Source organism: Carcharodon carcharias, chromosome 8, assembly GCF_017639515.1.
Source record: "Carcharodon carcharias isolate sCarCar2 chromosome 8, sCarCar2.pri, whole genome shotgun sequence".
NCBI classification, from domain to species: Eukaryota; Metazoa; Chordata; class Chondrichthyes; order Lamniformes; family Lamnidae; genus Carcharodon; species Carcharodon carcharias.
Window position 1 is genome coordinate 71,284,881 of NC_054474.1, and position 18,813 is coordinate 71,303,693.

Sequence of the window (18,813 nt, forward strand, 5' to 3'; positions counted from 1 at the left end):
TCAGGATTGCATATGCTTTATTAACTGCTTTGTTAACATGCCCCACCATCTGCATAGGTTTGTGCACAAACACCCCCAGGTCACTCTGTTCTTGCACCCCCTTTAAATTTTAGCTTGTAATGTTATTACTCATTCTTCCTATCAAAATGTATCACCTTTCTGCATTGAATTTCATCTGCCATTCCCCACCAGCTTATGTCCTTTGAAAGTCTGTTACTATCTTCATTATTGCTTACTACATTTCCAAGTTTCATTTCATCTGCAAATTTTAAAATTGTGCATTGTATCCCCAAGTCCAAGTTATTAATATATCAAAAACAGTAGTTTTTCTACCCAACACCCTTCAGTCTGAAAACAGCCATTCACCAGGACTCTGTTTCCTATCCCTTAGTGAATTTTGTATCCGTGCAGCTACTGCCCCTTTTACTCCATGGGTTTTAATTTTGCTAACAAGCCTATTACGTGGTACTTTCTCAAATATCTTTTGAAAGTCCATATGAACATCAAGTTGGCAGCTCCTCACTGGCAATTTGCTGCTCAACACAACACTATAAACCACAACACCAGTTGTAACACAGCCATGTAAATGGCATCTTAGTTCAGTGATCTTGTCTCTGAGTCAGGAAAATTGTGAGTTCAAGCTCCTTTCCAGGATCTGAGCACATTATATTGCCTGGCATTTTAATGTAATAATGAGAGAGTTATTGGAGGTGCCATCTTTTGGATTAAATGTTTAACCATGTCAGCTAAAGATAAAAGATCCCATGGCGCTTTTCGAAGGAAGGCAACAAAGTTCTCCTGGATCTTGATGAGCATGGGAGTCCTCCTGTTATACAGGCCAACATTTATCCCTCAGTCAAAACCTTCAAAAACAGATTAATTGGTCATTTACCTTATAACTGTTTGTGTGAACTTGCTGTATGTAAATTAGCTGCCATGTTTGCCCACACAACAAATTACTTAATTTTAATTGTAATTCATTGGGTGTGAAGTGCTTTGGGAAATCCTGAAGATGTGAAAGGTGTAAGTTTAAGTTCAAATACTTTCATTTTTGCATGGAGGTTTTGGTGTTTAGTGTGCTTTCATTGAAAATATGTACTACAAATATATAGCAAAATCATTCCTTCTATTATTATTAAAGGGTTTTTGACCATTTCAGTATACCTTGAGCATCAGAATGAATTGACTAAATAAACGTTAAATGTTTTTCATATCATATGGAATACGTTCACTGATCTGTGCTACCAGCATGGAGCCCTGTTCAAAGTGAGTGCAGGTCAGTGATATTGGTTTAACACTTTATGCCAATTCTCCAACCTACAATCTCTTCAAGTAGAGCACTCACCAGGCATGCAGGATCAGTTTCCCATCTTGTCCATAATTTTATAGAGATACTGATCCAGCTCTAAAGTTTCTTACCAAACAGTGGCTGTGTTCCACATAATTACAATTTAAATATGTTCTGTATTTCTCATTGCCAGAATGCATTCAAGTCTATAATTGTCTAATTAATAACTCATTTCTAACTGAAGGGCTTTCCTTCCTGGTTCCCCCTCTCACACACAGGAACTCCTTACTGGACACACTTTGAGCGCATGGAAAAGCACCTGCATGTGGTTCCAGCTGCGAACACAGTGAAATTTCGCTGCCCAGCTGCCGGAAATCCCATTCCCACCATACGCTGGCTGAAGAATGGCAGGGAGTTCAGGGGAGAGCAGCGGATTGGAGGCATTAAGGTATAACTCAAATTCACCTGTGTGTGACATAATGCTGGGGATAAGGTTTCATTCAGATTCAGAAGGAGCAAAATTCAAAGTCTGAATTTAAATACAGAGGTTGATAAATATTATTTCTAGATCACCAGGGACCTAGACATACTACCAGAAATTTGACATACACACATCACAATGCACTTAAGTCTGTAGAGGGGCTGAACCCACAAACTTAGGATTCAATAGTGAGAATACTTCCAACTGAGCCAACCAGATTCTAAGCATGCATTTATAACGCAAAACCTATGCTAAGACAGAATACAATGATTCTAGAATACTCTTAAAGCAACACTACCAACCCTGTCAGAGATGACAGGTCTGATTTTAAGACTTTGCTCATAAACATATCTCAGACATGTTCTTAATTTCCTAGAAGAAATTCTAAAACTGCCAAACTCTCATTCTTTTTGCTGGATTTGGCTCCTTCTCTGCTAGCAGATTCCTTCATGTAAGGAAGGCATCATATATCACCCACACATCTCTGCCTTTTTGATAATTTATTATTCATATAAACCATTTTCTTTAACGCGATATTCAAACGACCGCTGGCAATGTCCCAGGCATGTCTTTCAGGTGGTAAAAACTTTTATACTGGAGCTTAGCTATATATTAACTCTGCAATGCCAATTTCAGTGTTGTAGTAATGTAGGAACACTCAGCTGACTTGAGATACAATATTTATTACATAGGGTTGTGTTACCTCAAAGCAATGCATTTAAGTAAACAAGATGAGTTAGAATAATATTACTTTAGAAGCCTTCACATCCCTTTCCTTTATGGATTAGTTGGGGGAGGGTTATGCACCTGATCTCTGATGGACGTGTGAATTTTGCTGACAAAAGTTAAAATCCCAGTGGTTTAGTGGGGTAAGATACCTGGTGACATGATTGGTGTATATGGGGAAAGAACAGATATATGATCGCTAGTGGTCAAGAGGAAGAGGTGAGGAAGAAATTATGTATGATTGGCATAATTGTGCTGTATATACGTCAAATTCCTGGCAGTCTGCCTAGGTCTCTGGTGATCTTGATAGAATATTGATCAACATCTGTATTTAAATCCAGACTTTGAATTGTGATCCTTTTGAATCTGAGTGACACTTCAGAGTAACATTGAAAAAGTTCTGCATTATCAGAGGTGCCTTATTCAAATGAACATTAAAACAAAGTCTGTCTTCCTGGTCAGACAAAGTAAAAGATCCAATAATACTTTTTGGAGAAGAGCAAGGAGTTCTTTCAGTCAAAATCACCAAAAACAAGATATTGCTGAAAAAAGAGACATTTTGTCAAAGCTTTTCATCTTGCGTTCATCAGGACAATTCGCAAGAAGACCAATGTCAGGGGAAGCAATTTTATATTGTATGAAAAGAGACTGCTGATTGGTTGGCAAGTGGACTCCTATTGGTAGAGGCATTGCCATGGAGAATGCGCAATCTTAAATTGGTTGTCAGTATGTCCCTTCTGCTGTTCGCAATGGGCAATGTACAGACTGTTCTCAGCCAGACCTTGCCTGCAAAACTCAAAACAAGTGTCCAACATTAGGTGTGATTCCGCAATTGGACAACATTTGCTAAATAATCCTCAGTGTGCTGACAACCAATTTAAGATTGTCAGTTGGTGTGGCACATTTGTGTGTGCTGGAAGCTACATACACAGGGACCTGTTCTTTGCAGATAGAAAGAACATGTATACACATTCCACCTGTTTCAGCTAAACAAAATAAGTGATAACTATTTGATGGTTCATTCCTCAGAGCAATGTCTTGACTACTCAGAGTCAAGCTACCTGGTTTAAATTTCAAACAATGCTTGGCAGTTAACTATCAGTCACCATTAACTGGTGCAGTCTCCATGACAACGCCTCTACCAATCAGAGTCCACTTGCCAACCAATCAGCACTCTCTTCTCATATGGTATACAGTTGGTATTCTTGCTAATGTCTTGATGAGTGCAAGATGAAAACCCTCAACAAAATGTCTTTTTTCAGTGATTCTCAAGTTCTGTACTACCAAATGACTAAAAACAAAATAACTGGTCATTTACCTAATTCACAGTTGTTTGTAAGATCTTGTTGTACACAAATTGGCTGCCGTGTTTGCCAACATTACAGAAACTAATTTCTTGGCTGTAAGACACTTTGAATGCCCTGAAGACAAGATAAGACACTATATAAATTAAATTTCTTTCTTGGAGAGAACAAGACCAAACAAGTATTAAGTGAATGCTGTAAAACAGAATGAAATATCTAGCTTCTATAGCCCAAATCTTAATCCAGAGCAGGATTCAGGAAGGTTGAGGGGGCTGGTTACAAATCCCTCCTGACCTTTCTAGCATGAGGCCTGGGAGATTTTAATTGCCTGTCTGTCTCTGTCAACCTTTGCCTTTTCTGAAATTAGTAAAGGCCATGTTGCCTTAGCGATACTGTTGAACCTAAAGGGACATTGTCTTCAGGAAAATTTGTTTGGCAAACCTTGTTTATATCACCTTAAACATGTGATCACGTCACTAACACATGTCATCATGGCAAACGTGGTTATACATTATCCCAAAAGGCATTGCCAAATCAAATATGAAAGGTTAGATGTTAAGCAAAGTTTCCCTGGCAGAGACCCAACAAATACTTACTAGTCGGCTACAGCATTTACATGTGTACAACAATTCTTGCTGATCAATTGATTTTAATCCAAACTCAATGACAAAGTAAACATGTGGACAAGCAATACAGTCCAGAAAGCATTACTTTGATCCCTTGTCTGTACTCAGTTCACATTTTTAGTGAATTTCACAAGTTTGTTTGCCTTTTTACTGGTTTACAAATTTTTAATTTTGTTTATCCTATCAGCTACGCCATCAGCGTTGGAGCTTGGTGATGGAGAGTGTTGTACCATCTGACCGTGGCAACTATACCTGTGTGGTGGAGAACAAGTATGGCAGCATCAATCACAGTTACCAACTGGAGGTGTTGGGTAAGGCTGGAGCGATTCGGGGAGAAGCAGCTGATATGGGAACTGGGAGAGATAATAAAAAGTAGATTGAGATATCTAATGCACCTTGCTTCTTACTTCTATCAATTCTGATAATTATTTTGAAATATTCCGCAACTAGAAGTTGCTCAGAATATTTGTGTTGTATTGCTGTAAAATAAATGCTCTATGTTTCCACTAAAATAGAGAACAGAGGAATTTCAAGTGGACAGACTAAACATTTCTCTGCTATTATCAGCAACAATAATTTCTATGCTTTGATCTTCTGCGGTGTGCTGTACATATAATGGTTTCGATTTTCTGCTTCGATGCTCTTTAAGAACACCAGGAGTAAATGTTCAGATCTTTTACACTCCAAGTTTGTTATTTTTCTGAATATTAAAATCGTGGGCTAGCAAGTATATATAACATAGCCATATTAGGTGCGTTTGTTTCACTCATATTCAAACTATATTGTGCCACCAAAATGGAATGAACACAATTGCATGAAAAATAATCTTCAAATTAGAGTCAGATAATTATAGGCAAAAAGGCTCCAATTGTTATGATTTTGATAATGGCAGATTTTTGCTTGCAGAATATCGGTTGAGTTATATCTAAATTCCAAATGCTGATAAAAATCAAACAAAAGTAAAAGTCTACAACTGATTGGAAAATTTCTGTGGAAGCCAGGTGTTTTTGTTGGATTTGGTTGTGGTTGATTTTGGATCTGAGCCGATATGATGTTTCTGGTTGACCTAAGATGTTATTAGTGGTGCAATTAGAGTTAGTGTAGGGTTTGACCATGATCTCTCTGCACAACAAAACTTCAAAGGAACATGAAAGGTCACAACACTGTTAACTGGAATAATGAAACCCATTATGAGCTGTTCTGATCCTCCATGTTACATTGCTTGTTTATCTGTCCACCATATCTATCTACCATAGGGAATTAGTGTTGACAATTTCTGCCTGGAAATTATTTGAAGAATGGAAGGAGTCAGCCAGGTTCTGTTATGATTAGCAATACAAGTAAACAATGGGCAAGAAACTGAGAATGCTGTAATAGGACCATTTTATTCCTGTTAAGAGTAGACTGAGGATAACTGAGGACAATCAGCTAAACAAATGCAAAGACAAAAAATAAATAGGGACTTAAGTATTAGTATTTCCTAAACTGTATTTGTGTGTGCATGTGTATGTATGTGTGTGTATATATATATATATATATATATATACATTTATAAAATAACTCCTTCTGTCCACAGAAAGGTCTCCTCATCGGCCTATCCTGCAGGTTGGGCTGCCAGCTAACAAATCTGTGGTGGTGGGAAGCAATGTAGAATTCCACTGCAGAGTTTTCAGTGATGCTCAACCTCACATTCAGTGGCTAAAACATGTGGAGGTGAACGGCAGTAAATATGGGCCAGATGAGGTCCCTTACGTCCAGGTTTTAAAGGTATGTATGTGGACCAACAAACTGATCATTTTAGGGACAATAGCCATTCTAAAGCTGTTTCTAACCAATCAATTACAGTACACTTAGTGGAGAAGCTGGCTCTCAAATAAGCCTTTACAGTAGCGTGCCATGACTTTTATTTTGGAACGAACAATGCTATTATAAATTTGAATAACTTAAGTTATTTCCTGTTGCAGATCCCTGTAATTCAATATTATGCACCTGCAGAACACAGTTTATACACATGTTGCCCTGTGTGGAATATTATTCCTAAACCAGTTCATTCATTTTTCCTCTTTTCACAGACTGCTGATATTAACAGCACTGAAATTGAAGTCCTCTACCTCCATAATGTCACATTTGAGGATGCAGGAAAGTACACCTGCTTGGCAGGCAATTCAATTGGGATCTCTTACCATTCAGCATGGCTAACAGTTTTGCCAGGTGTGTACTACTCTACCCAGAGAATGGGACCAATATGAACCAGTTGAAACATTTAAGCATGTGCTTAAACGATTGTAAGATCGATTTTATCTTGGGGTGGGATGGTGGGATGGAGCTGAGGTGGAAACCCCAGCAGAAACCTCATCCTGAGACTCTGGAGAGAATTTTCCCCCTGTTGGGGGGGTTGTGTGGGGATGGGCGTGCGCAAACCTGATCAGCGCCCCCAATCGGGTCCGCGCCACTATTTTATGTGGGCGGGCTCTGCGTTCCCTTTGTGGACTGGGGGGGTTTGGGGAAATTGAATCAGGAGTGCGTCCTTAAGAGGTGCCTCAGGGAGGTAAGTTTTAAGTTTTAAAAATTTTAATAAGGAAGAAAAAAAATTTAACACATGTCCCCTCATGTGACAGTGTCACATAAGCTGGGATGTGCCAATGAACTTTAATGAAAAAGTTTATTTAATTTACAAACCCTTCATGAAACCTGATCCCACCTGTGGATGAGGTTCCATGAAAAATGCGAAGGCTGCCTGGGCTCTTCGCCTGCCCGTCAACCTTAAGGTTGGACGGGCAGCTTTCTCAATAGGGGTAATTAGTTAATTAATGGTCTTAACAGGCCTTTGACAGGTCACTGGACGTGCAGCAAACTTGGCTGTGCACCTGCCAAACTGAAAATCTAAATGACGTGCAGTGATGTCAGGATGCACACCCGATGTCACCTCACGTCATTTTATGCCTCAGCGAGTGGGTCCTGCCCCCCGCTTGCCATGCTGAAGATTCAGCCTTCTGGGTCATTTTAACTCCTGGAACTCATTTAAACATCGAAACACTGTCTTCTGCTGAAAACAGGGAGGGAGAAACTGATGCCAGTACAGTGGGCAGTAGCAGAAATTGAGACATGAGGCCAAAGACACCATGCATAGAAGTGAGTGGTCATTAACACAATATTCATGCAATGAGGGAGTTCACTAATGCTGCTAGCAAGAGGTGGGAGTGACAAAACTGGAGCTTGGGAGATCAGAGGGTTCCTTGCATAGTCCAGGGAAGCACAAGTAACCTGTAGTAAAGGTAAATACTTACCATGACCTCTTTAGGCCTCTCCATTAATTGTCGCCAGATCCTGCTGCCAAGTTTTGCTCTGAACGTGCCTCCCCAATTTTAGTTAAGATGGCGTCGTGACGCTGATTATATCACCGGGGACCGTAACTTTCGCAAGTAATGTAGACCCCACTTGCCTGGGGTGGGTGGTCTTCCCATGCCTCTTCTGAGGTGAGGGAACCTGGCACAATGCCCTCAGCCATCTTAACCTTTCACCTGCACCATTCCAGCTGGATGAAAATTGACCATTATTTGAAGACAATCTAGTTTTATGTACAAGAAAAGTGCTGACTGCTAATCTGCTTGTTACCTTTGATGCTGTGTGGATAGTGATAGACTCTGATTTAGGTACCAATGACACATAGCTTTTTCATGCTGTTTGACATATCTTCAATGCTGGCCTCAATAATCTCTGTAGTTGTAAATGTAAGTTGTAAAGAATATTTATGAGAGTTGTTCTATGTCTTATTCTATAGAAGAAGAACCCCTGAAAACAGCTGACTCCTCTGGGGCCAAATACACTGATATCTTAATTTACGCTGCTACCTCTCTGGCCATCATCTTGTCAGTGGTCATTGTTATATTATGCAGGATGCAGGCAAGGTCCACCAAGAGGGCTTTTGACCCACTCCCTGTGCAGAAACTCTCCAAGTTCCCTTTCAAAAGACAGGTAATTAAACTCCAAGCAATAGTCTATGGTCAAAAAAATTCAGTAAAGTTGCTACTGTGTTTCATTCATGGGAGATAGCTAAGAGCATCATCTGGGTTCTTGAATAATAGAATTACGTATGTATTAGGATCTTTATCATTGTGCTGAATCCTGGGCATTGCCCAGCACATCGGTCAACTGTGTTGAATAATGTCTGAAAATAAGCAACTACTGAAGTGCTGAAATAGTTCCATTGAGTGTTGAATCCTCTATTATGGCTATATTTTATATTTGATGTAGCATGTTATTACTTGCTCCCCGTTTATTTTTTCCCTCTTCTTCAGCTCTGGAGATTCATGTTGGCTGCATGGGCACCAACTGCCCTCCCATACCTTGCCCAAATAGTAATTCTCCAGACGTGAGCCTGGCAGGCTTTTCTGTCATGTTGGCGGCAGGTATATCAAAGCCTGATCCTGCTGTCACCTAACATTATTAATATCACTAAGGGCCATAGATACAAATTGGGAATAGCAATCCTGGCTGAATCTTTCCTCAAATCAAGGGATGCTGAGACCAGTTGTTGCCAACCACCTATGAGCAATGTGACTGAAACTGGCTAACTCATCACAATCTACATTTCTTTGTATAGAGGCATATTGCTTTAACAAATTCAATGGTCTGAAATCACAGTTGGTGATGTTATCATGCAAATTCTTGACATGTTAATATTTTATTGGAGGTTAAAAGCTCCAAAAAAGAGGAAATTGATACAAAGCTTGTACTTATACAGTAACATCACCAATAGCAATTTGTTGCCTTGAATGGCATAAAAACTAATCTCCTTGAATATTAGCGCAATGCAGTCAACCTTCACAAACACAATCAGAGTGCAACAAAAGTGCACCAAAACTATCACAACACTACCAATCTGCTCCAACACTGTCACATTACAGCAAACTTACACCAATATTACAGTGCTATCAATCTGCACCAACACTGTCAGAGTACAGCAAAATTGTACCAATAATATCAAAGTACTATCAATCTGCACCAATGATATCATAGTGCATTAAACTGCACTAACAATATTGCAGTGCAGTCAACCTGCACCAACACTATCACAGTATAGTCAACCTGCACGGTATCACAGCATCACCTGCACAACCTATCATAGTAAACAACCAAAATGCACCAACAGAATTACAATACAGTCAATCTATATGACCACAAGTTGGATCTTGCTGGAGATAAGTGGGTTTGAAGCATTGTTTTATGTATGCCTACGTTTAGTCTAATGACCACTTTATTACATTTTCAGTTTTCTCGAGAATCAAACTCTTCAATGAAGTCCAATGCCTCTCTGGTGAGGGTGGCAAGGCTATCTTCCAGTGGCACACTCATGTTGGCAGGTGTTGTGGAGTTTGAGCTACCAATGGATCCAAAATGGGAATTCCATCGAGATAAGTAAGTGTGATGAGGAGAAGGAGGTAGGATGGGCTGCAAACAGAATATTAAACTTCAAACCTTGTGATCTAAATGGCGGGCAGATGGCTCAAATACAGATGGGCCTAAATAAGACATGAACTAAATGCTCTTCAATATAATCTTGTGCTGAAAGAGCAGTTCAGGGGACGATAAAATCATCGGTTAAATGGTCAGTGTTAGGGATCTGGTGTTTTATCGCAATGCAATTGCTCCCATCTGTATTTCTGAAAGTTTATTCAGAAGATTCATCATTTGGAAAGTAGTGCTTAAAGAATTCAGATGGTCAGCCTTAAAGTAAAGTAGAAAATTTACAACCATGCTTTGTGTATGCCTCTGAAATTGCTGTTCCTTTTCCAGACTCGTACTGGGGAAACCTCTCGGAGAGGGTTGCTTTGGACAGGTGGTTAAAGCAGAAGCCTACGGGATTGATAAGGACAATCCAGATAAACCAGTTACTGTGGCTGTGAAATCACTGAAAGGTGTGCAAAAAATCATTCCACAAAACATGAAACCTTGTAACTTACGTTCTCCCATTGTTGGGTCCACTAGGAAAACGATTAGTCCTGTCTACTGGACTGCAGCCCTAGTCAAGCTGTTCCAGTACAGCTACAATGCTGGCACTCGCTTAGAAATAACCTGCTCGCTGACATTCAGTTTGGGTTCTGCTAGGACCCATCAGCTCCTAACCTCATTACAGCTTTGGTTCAAACATGGACAGAAGAGCTGAATTCCAGAGGTGAGGTGAGAGTGACTGCCTTTGACATCAAAGCCACTTTAACCTAGTGTGGCATCAAGGAGCCCTAGCAAAACAGGGGTCAATGGGAATCAGGGGGGGAAAACTCTCCACTGGTTGGAGTCATACCTGGCACAAAGGATAATGGTTGTGGTTGTTGAAAGTCAATCATCTCAGTCCCAGGACATCACTGCAGGAGTTCCTGAGGGTAGTGTCCTAGACCCAACCATCTTCAGCTGCTTCATCAATGACCTTCCTTCCATCATAAGGTCAAAAGTGGGGATGTTCGCTGATAATTGCACAATGTTCAGCACCAATGGCAACTCATCAGATACTGAAGCTGTCCATGCCCATATGCAGCAAGACCTGGGCAACATTCAGGCTGGTGTTGATAAATGACAAGTTAAATCCACGCTACACAAATGCCAGACAATGACCATATCCAACAAGAGAGAATCCAACCATCTCCCCCTTGACATTCAACGGCATTACCATCACTGAATCCCCCACTATCAACACCCTGGGGGTTATCATTGACCAGAAACTGAACTGGACTAGCCATATAAATATTGTGGCTATAAGAGCAGGTCAGAGGCTGGGAATCCTGCGGCGAGTAACTCACCTCCTGACCCTCCAAAGCCTGTCCACTATCTGCAAGACACAAGCCAGGAGCGTGATGGAATACCCTCCACTTGCCGAGATGAGTGCAGCTCCAACAACACTCAAGAAGCTCCACGCCATCCAGGACAAAGCAGCCTGTTTGATTGGCACCCCATCCACCAACTTCAACATTCACTCCCTCCACTACTGACACACGGTGGCAGTAGTGTGTACAATCTAAGACTACTGCAGCAACTCACTGAGGCTTCTTTGACAACACCTTCCAAACCCATGACCACTACCACCAAAAAGGACAAGGGCAGCAGATCCATGGGAACACCACCACATGCAGGTTTCCCTCCAAGCCTCACACCAAATATATCGCCGTTCCTTCACAGTTGCTGAGTCAAAATCCTGGAAATCCCTTTGTAACAGCACTGTGGGTGTACCTACACCACATGGACTGCAGTGGTTTATGAAGGCATCATTAATTTCTCAACGGCAATTAGGAATGGGCAAGAAATGCTGGCCTAACCAGCAATACCCAGATCCCTTGAAAGAATTAAAAAACACTCTCTAACTGACCCCTGTAGGAAAATTAATAATTCATATAATTCTCTGATCTCAGTTGGAAAATTGGAGAGATAGTGGCACAGTGATAATGTCACTTGATTCATAATCTGGAGGCTCAGGTTCATACTCTGGGGACATGGATTCAAATCCCACCACATTAGCTGGTGGAATTTGGATTCAATTAATAAATTTGGAAAATTAAAGCTCGTCTCCATGATGGTGACCATGACAACTATTGTTGACTGTTGTAAAAACCCATCTGGTTCACTAAAGACTTTTAGGGAAGGAAAAATCCCCTCCTTACCCAATCTGGCCTACACGTGACTGTCAGACCCACAGCAATGTGGTCAACTCTTAACTGCCCTAGCAAGTCACTCAGTTCAAGGGCAATTAGAGATGGGCAACAAATTCTGGCTTTGCCAGCAATGCCCACATCCCGTGAAACAATAAAGAAAAAAAAGTAATAGTTTTTCTCGCTTGCTAAAATCAACCTGAAGGAATAGTTTAAATATAACATTTTAAATTCTCATCTCTAGATGATGCTACAGAAAAAGACCTGGCAGATCTTATCTCTGAGATGGAAATGATGAAGATGATGGATAAGCATAAAAATATCATTAACTTGCTGGGTGCCTGCACACAGGATGGTGAGTGCATGGTGGCTGCAGATACCCAAGAACAGTAAAGGAATTTAGCAACACTGACAGTACTTAAACAAGCGTTAAGAAATCAGAAGTGTAGTGCTGCATGATTCAATATTATATAACGTACATTTTATGGAGTATGCACAAGGGTATTAAAATTATACATACACTAGTGCATACATAGCTGTATTACATACATATAGTATTCATAAATCCACATTGCAATATTATACAAATACACTGACATATACTGTAGTATCACACATTGCAATATTACCCACAAAATGAAATACACATGATAGATTGCTCTGATACATTAGAGTAAATATTCATATACATCAGAGTACTCACCATGCTATGTATTATGCTGGGCCCTCTGTCTGATTATGATGGGAAATTTTCCAGGCACCATTGCTAGTATGTTATGCATGTCACTTTAACATGGGACTGAAAGCTTCCACCAGTGTCAAAAGCACTGCCCCAGTGCAACACTCTGCTGATCTCAGCTTGTGGAGCAGCCAGAGCTTAGCTATGATACTTTCCACATTCAAATAGCTTGCTAAAATTTGCTGTAGGTGAAGAATGGCCACCTTGATGAGGCAATAGATAGTTGCAGGTGCTAACTATACCAACCATAAAACTCCACTACTTTAAGAGAAGTAGAGAACAGAAAACAATCACACACTGGAACATAGTATTACATATTTATATGTGACAGCCGGAGGTGTAGCATTCTTTGACTATATTGCTTTTATACTTTGCATGCAAGTTATATATGCATGCCATGTATGACAATGCATTGGACATAAGGTTTATATCAAGGCAGCTAATTCTGAGGACACTGACTCTATCAAAAGCTGCAAATGGGTAAACAAGCAAATTTTATTACAAATGTCAAATTCTGTTTGCTGAGAGTTCAGTATTAACTCTGCTGTTTGTACCCTAGGCTTGCTGTATGTAATAGTGGAGTATGCAGCGAAAGGTAATTTACGGGAATACCTCAGGGCCAGGCGACCACCTGGTATGGATTACAACTTTCACATTACAAAGGTGCCTGAAGAACAGTTAACATTTAAAGATCTGGTGTCCAGTGCCTACCAAGTGGCACGGGGCATGGAATATTTGGCATCTAAGAAGGTAAGTCATCAACTAATCTAGCTTTTCATATGACAAAATTGCACAGAGGTTTTGTAGGTAGCTTGTTTGGATGAGGCCCAGGTGGATTGTTCATTTAATTTAGGGAGTTTGGGTATGTGTTTTGGCCCCTTGAGATAGGTGAAAGGTCGTGTGAACTGAGAAATGTGGGAAGGGCACAATCTCACTTTTCCCATGTTCTACAAGTAAGATGATGGTTCAAAAACAACATCCACCCCTCGCAAGCAAAGGGGAACACGGCTCACATTACAGTGACTTAGCAAGAGCAGCCATGAGGGGCGGGGATTAAATTTTCCAGGCTTGTCACTTAGCTGTCCAGCATAATTTACATCTGACTGCTTAATGAAGGAGCACTGCTGCACTGATAGCTTAGACACTTGGACTGCAAATAAGCCATTGTTAGTGTCTAGTGGGCCACATATTGAGCAGTAATGTGCTATGTTAAAGAGCATTTCCTCAAATAAGCACGATACTCTCTATCATTGTAACACTACATTGTGCCAGATTTTTTCTGTGTTACTGTACTCCTTTACTTTCCATTTCTTGGAAGCTTGTGCTGTGGCGCAGAGATGTGAGTACACCAAGTACATTGTTTTAATGCCTTTTACAGTGTATCCATCGTGATTTGGCAGCCAGGAATGTGTTGGTAACTGAAGACAATGTCATGAAAATTGCAGACTTTGGTCTGGCACGAGGTGTGAACAACATTGATTACTACAAGAAAACCACCAATGTAAGTAGCAGAGTGCCCTGACAAGCACAGATGGGGCTGCCATTCTCTGAAATTAGATAAGCACAAAATACCATGAAACTACAAGCATGTATCTGCCCTAGTTGAACTCATTCTTCAAAATGTAAATCCATCAAGGACTGAAATGAGACAATTGGATTGGGAATTCATGTATCCAAGAAAGCCAGAAAATAAACTGAGGACTGAAAAGGGATTGCACTGTTAGAGTGGAATTACTGCGAGTTTGGTGGGAAGGGAGTTCAGTGAAGAGGGGAGGGAGGTGCTCTTTTCTTTGTCTTTCTCCATCTTTCTCAGCCTGCAGGACAGACCTGGAGTTGAAAAGCTGTATGAGAGAGCTGAGTTTAGAAAACATACAAGAATGGCATTACAGGGGAAACATAAGCTCATCAGTTGGTGAGAAACTGCTGTAAGGGAAGGTCTTCAAGTAGCTGAAAATTAGAAAAACACATTCTTCTTAAAAGAAGGAGCTACTTAGATCTCAGTAAAAAACACAAGGAATAGGGAAGTAAAGTTAATTCAAGGTCAGATGAAATAAAGTAAGATAAGTAAACAAAGTAAAATAAAGTTAACATGAGGGAAGAAAATTGAAGCCATGGCAGGACAGCTCAGTCAAGTGGAATGCACGCCCTGTAATATGTGGGAAGCCATGAATGCAATCGGTGTCCTATCTGACCACATGTGCAGGAACTGTCACCAATTGCAGACCTCAAGCTCCAGGTTTCAGAGCTTGAGTGGCAGCTGGAGTCACATTGGCCCACCCACGAGGCTGAGAGCTGTACAGATAGCATGTTCAGTGAGGTGGTCACACCGCAACTTAGGAGCCTGGAGGCAGAAAGGGAATGGGTGACTAACTGCCAATCCAAGAGAACTAGGCAGGTGGTGTAGGAGTCCCCTGGTATCCTGCTCACCAAACATTTTTCTATTTGGATACTGGTTCCTTGGAGGAGTGCAGTCAGAACCAGGTTTGTGGCACCACAGGTGGCTCTGCTGTACAGGAGGGGAGGAAGGAGATGGGAAGAGCAGTAGTGATAGGGGATTCATTAGTTAGGGGAACATCCAAACGTTTCTGTTGCCATAGACATGATCCAGGATGGTATGTTGCCTCCCTGGTGTCAGGGTTAAGGAGCAGCTGCAGGACATTCTTCAGGGGGAGGGTAATCAGCCAGAGGTTGTGGTACACTTTGGTACCAGTGTTTTGGGAAGGAAAGGGAGTGAAGTCCTGAAAGCAGATTTCAGGGAGCTAGGAAAGGAGATTGAAAAGCAGGACCACTGAAGCAGTAATCTCAGGATTACTCCCAGTCCCATGTGCAAGTAAGTATAGAAATAGGAAAATGGATCAATTGAATACGTGGCTGGAAAGCTGGTGTAGCAGGGAGGGCATCAGATTTCTGAGGCATTGGGATCAGTTCTGGGGAAGGAGGGAACTGCACAAGCCAAACGGTCTACACCTGAACAAGATTGGGATGAATATTCTCGCAGGGAGACTTGCTAGTGCGGTTGGGGGGGTGGGGAGGTGGTGGTTTAAACTAGATTGGCAGGGGGCTGGGAACCTGAGGTAAAATTCAGAGCATGGAACAGGAGATGGAGAATTAGTGAGTGATTCTGAAAAACAGGAGAAGCACAGGTTAAAAAGTAAAACAAAAACAGAAAATGCTGGACAAACTCAACAGGTCCGACAGCATCTGTGGTGAGAGAAACAGGGTTAACGTTTCAAGTTCATGTGACTCTTCTTCAGAATTAAAGAGAAGTAGAAAGTAATGGAGCTTATATTGTTTAAGGGGGTGGAGCAGGTGAAGCTGGATAGAAGGTCAGCGATAGGTGAGGGCTAAGAAGAGATTAACAAAGATGACACAAGACAAAGGGAGCGTTAATGGTAGTGGTAAGGGCTGAAGAAGGTGCTGATAGTGGCATAAAGGTAAGAAAGAAGAATGTGTGACTAGCAGAGTACGGGTCAGCACTCTGTGAAAGAACAACAATGTACAGCACAGGAATTTGGCATTGTTAAGTGTATTTGTAAATGCAAGGAGGATAACAAATAAAGCCAATGAGCTGAGGGCACAGATAGATACATGGCAGCATGATATCACTGCTATAATGGAAACCTGGCTTAAAGAAGGGCAAAAATGGCAGCTCAACATCACCTGGCAATAGAATTTTCAGGCAGGGGGATAGAGAGGGGGATAAAAAAGTTGGGGGTGTAGCATTATTGGTTAAGGAATCAATTACAGCTGTGAGGAAGGGTGAGATACTGAATGAAGCATCAAATGAGGCCACATGGGATGAGTTCAAAAATAAAGAAGGGGCAGCCACATTGCTAGCAGTGAACTATAGACCCCCAAATAGTGGAAGGGAGTTAGAAGAGCAAATATGCATGCAAATTTCTGAGTGCAAAAGCAGTAGGGCTGTAATGGTTAGAGAATTCAACTATCCTAATATCAACTGGGATACCAACATTTTAAAGGCACAGAGGGCACAAAATTCTAGAACTGCAGTCAAGAGAACTTTTTCAGCCAGCACATAACAAGCCCAATGAGAGGGGGTGCAATTCTAGATTTAGTCTCAGGAAATGAAGCTGAGCAAGTGGATGAAGTAGCAGTGGGGGTCCATTTAGGAGATAGTGACTATCTAAATCTAACTACAGGTAGATTTAGCATCATGATGGAAAAGGACAAAGATAGAATAAGAGTAAAAGTTCTAAATTGGGGAAATACAAATTTTACAAAGCGGAGAGGTCAACTTGCAAAGGTGGACTGGATACAACTAGAAAGGAAAACCGTGTCAAATCATTGGGAGATATTCAAAAGCAAAATTCTACGGACACACTGTAGACATGTCCCCACAAAGAAAAAAGGTGGCACTACCAAATCTAGAGCCCCCTGGTTATCCAGAAGCATACATGGTGAAATAAAGCAGAAAAAAAAGCTTATGACCGTTACAAAAAGCTAAATACTGTGGAAAGCCCAGAAGAGTATAGAAAGTACAGGGGTGAAGTAAAAAAGGGAATTAGGGAAGCAAAGAGAGGATATGAAAAAATATTGGCAGGTAAAATCAAAGAAAACCTAAAGATGTTTTACCAGTACATTAAGACCAAGAGAATAACTAAGGAAGGGGGAGGGCCTATCAGATGTGCACGGTAACTCGTGCATTGATGCTGAAGATGTGGACAGAGTTCTCAATGAGCACTTTGTTTCTGTCTTCACTAAGAAGAAGGATGATGCAGACATTCTAGTTAAGGAGTGGGGGAGGGTGCAAAATATTAGATACAATAAGCATAAGAGAAAGGAAGTACTGGAGGGACTGTCACCCTTGAAGGTGAATAATTAACCAAGGACGGATGCATTGTATCCCAGGTTGTTAAAGGCAGTCAGGGAGGAAATAGTGGACGCTCTGAGGATCATTTTCCAATCCTCATTAGATAAGGTGAGGTACCAGAGGATTGGAGGTCTGCCAACATTGTACCAACATTTAGGCCAGAAAATTATAGGCCATTCAGTCTGACTTCAGTGGTAGGCAAAATATTGGAATTAATTCTGAGAAACAGTATAAACTGTCATTTAGAAAGGCACGGATTGATCAGTGATAGCTAATTTAATAGAATTTTTTGAGGAAGTATCAAGGAGGATTGATGAGGGTAGTGCAGTGGATGTTGACGACATGGATTTCAGTAAGGCATTTGACAAGGTCCCAAATGGCAGACTGGTCAGAAAAGTGAGATCCCATGGGAGACAGGGGAAGATGGCAAATTGAATCCAAAATTGGCTCAGCGACAGGAAACAAAGGGTAACTGTTGATGAATGTTTTTGCAAGTGGAAAGTGGTTTCCAGTGGCATTTGAGAGGGCTCAGTGTTGGGGCCCTTGTTGTTGTTGTATATATTAATGATTTTGACTTAAATGTGGGAGGCATGATTGGGAAATTTGTAGATGACACAAAAATTGGCTGCTAAGTTGACAGTGAAGAGGATAGCTGTTGTGTCCAGAATTATTTCAATGGTTTGGTTGAGTGCATGGAAAAGTGGCAAATGAAATTCAATCTCAAAAAGTGTGACGTAAAGCATTTGGGGAAGGCAAACAAAGCAGGGAATAGTCAATAAACGGGAGAATATTGAGAGGGGTAGAAGAAGTGAGAGACTTTGGAGTGCATATTCACAGGTCCCTGACGGTGGTAGGACAGGTGGATAAGGAGTAAAGAAAGCATATAGAATGCTTTCTTTTATTGAACGAGGTTTTGAATACAAAAGCAGGGATGTAATGCTAGAACTGTATAAAATGCTGGTTAAGCCACAGCTGGAATTTTGTGTACAGTTCTGGTCACCACATTACAGGAAGGACATAATTGCTCTCGAGGGAGTACTGAGGAGATTTACAAGAATGCTGCCAGGGCTTGAAAATTGCAGCTACGTGGAAAGATTGGATAGGCTAGGGTCATTTTCCTTGGAACAGGGGAGACTGAGGGGTGACCTAATTGAGGTGTACAAAATTATGAAGGGCCTGGA

The 18,813-nt window shown here is 41.1% G+C and overlaps 1 protein-coding gene across 1 annotated transcript in view; it reads left to right on the forward strand.

Moving 5' to 3' along the window:
• LOC121280898 (fibroblast growth factor receptor 4-like) overlaps nt 1–18,813 on the forward strand; it is a 53,300-nt gene that overhangs the window by 24,910 nt on the left and 9,577 nt on the right. The window contains exons 4-13 of the mRNA XM_041193270.1: nt 1,567–1,736; nt 4,613–4,736; nt 6,002–6,192; nt 6,498–6,636; nt 8,207–8,400; nt 9,698–9,843; nt 10,222–10,343; nt 12,307–12,417; nt 13,361–13,551; nt 14,180–14,302. Of these exons, the coding sequence (XP_041049204.1) occupies nt 1,567–1,736; nt 4,613–4,736; nt 6,002–6,192; nt 6,498–6,636; nt 8,207–8,400; nt 9,698–9,843; nt 10,222–10,343; nt 12,307–12,417; nt 13,361–13,551; nt 14,180–14,302 (1,511 nt within the window). The remainder of the gene's footprint in view (nt 1–1,566; nt 1,737–4,612; nt 4,737–6,001; nt 6,193–6,497; nt 6,637–8,206; nt 8,401–9,697; nt 9,844–10,221; nt 10,344–12,306; nt 12,418–13,360; nt 13,552–14,179; nt 14,303–18,813) is intronic.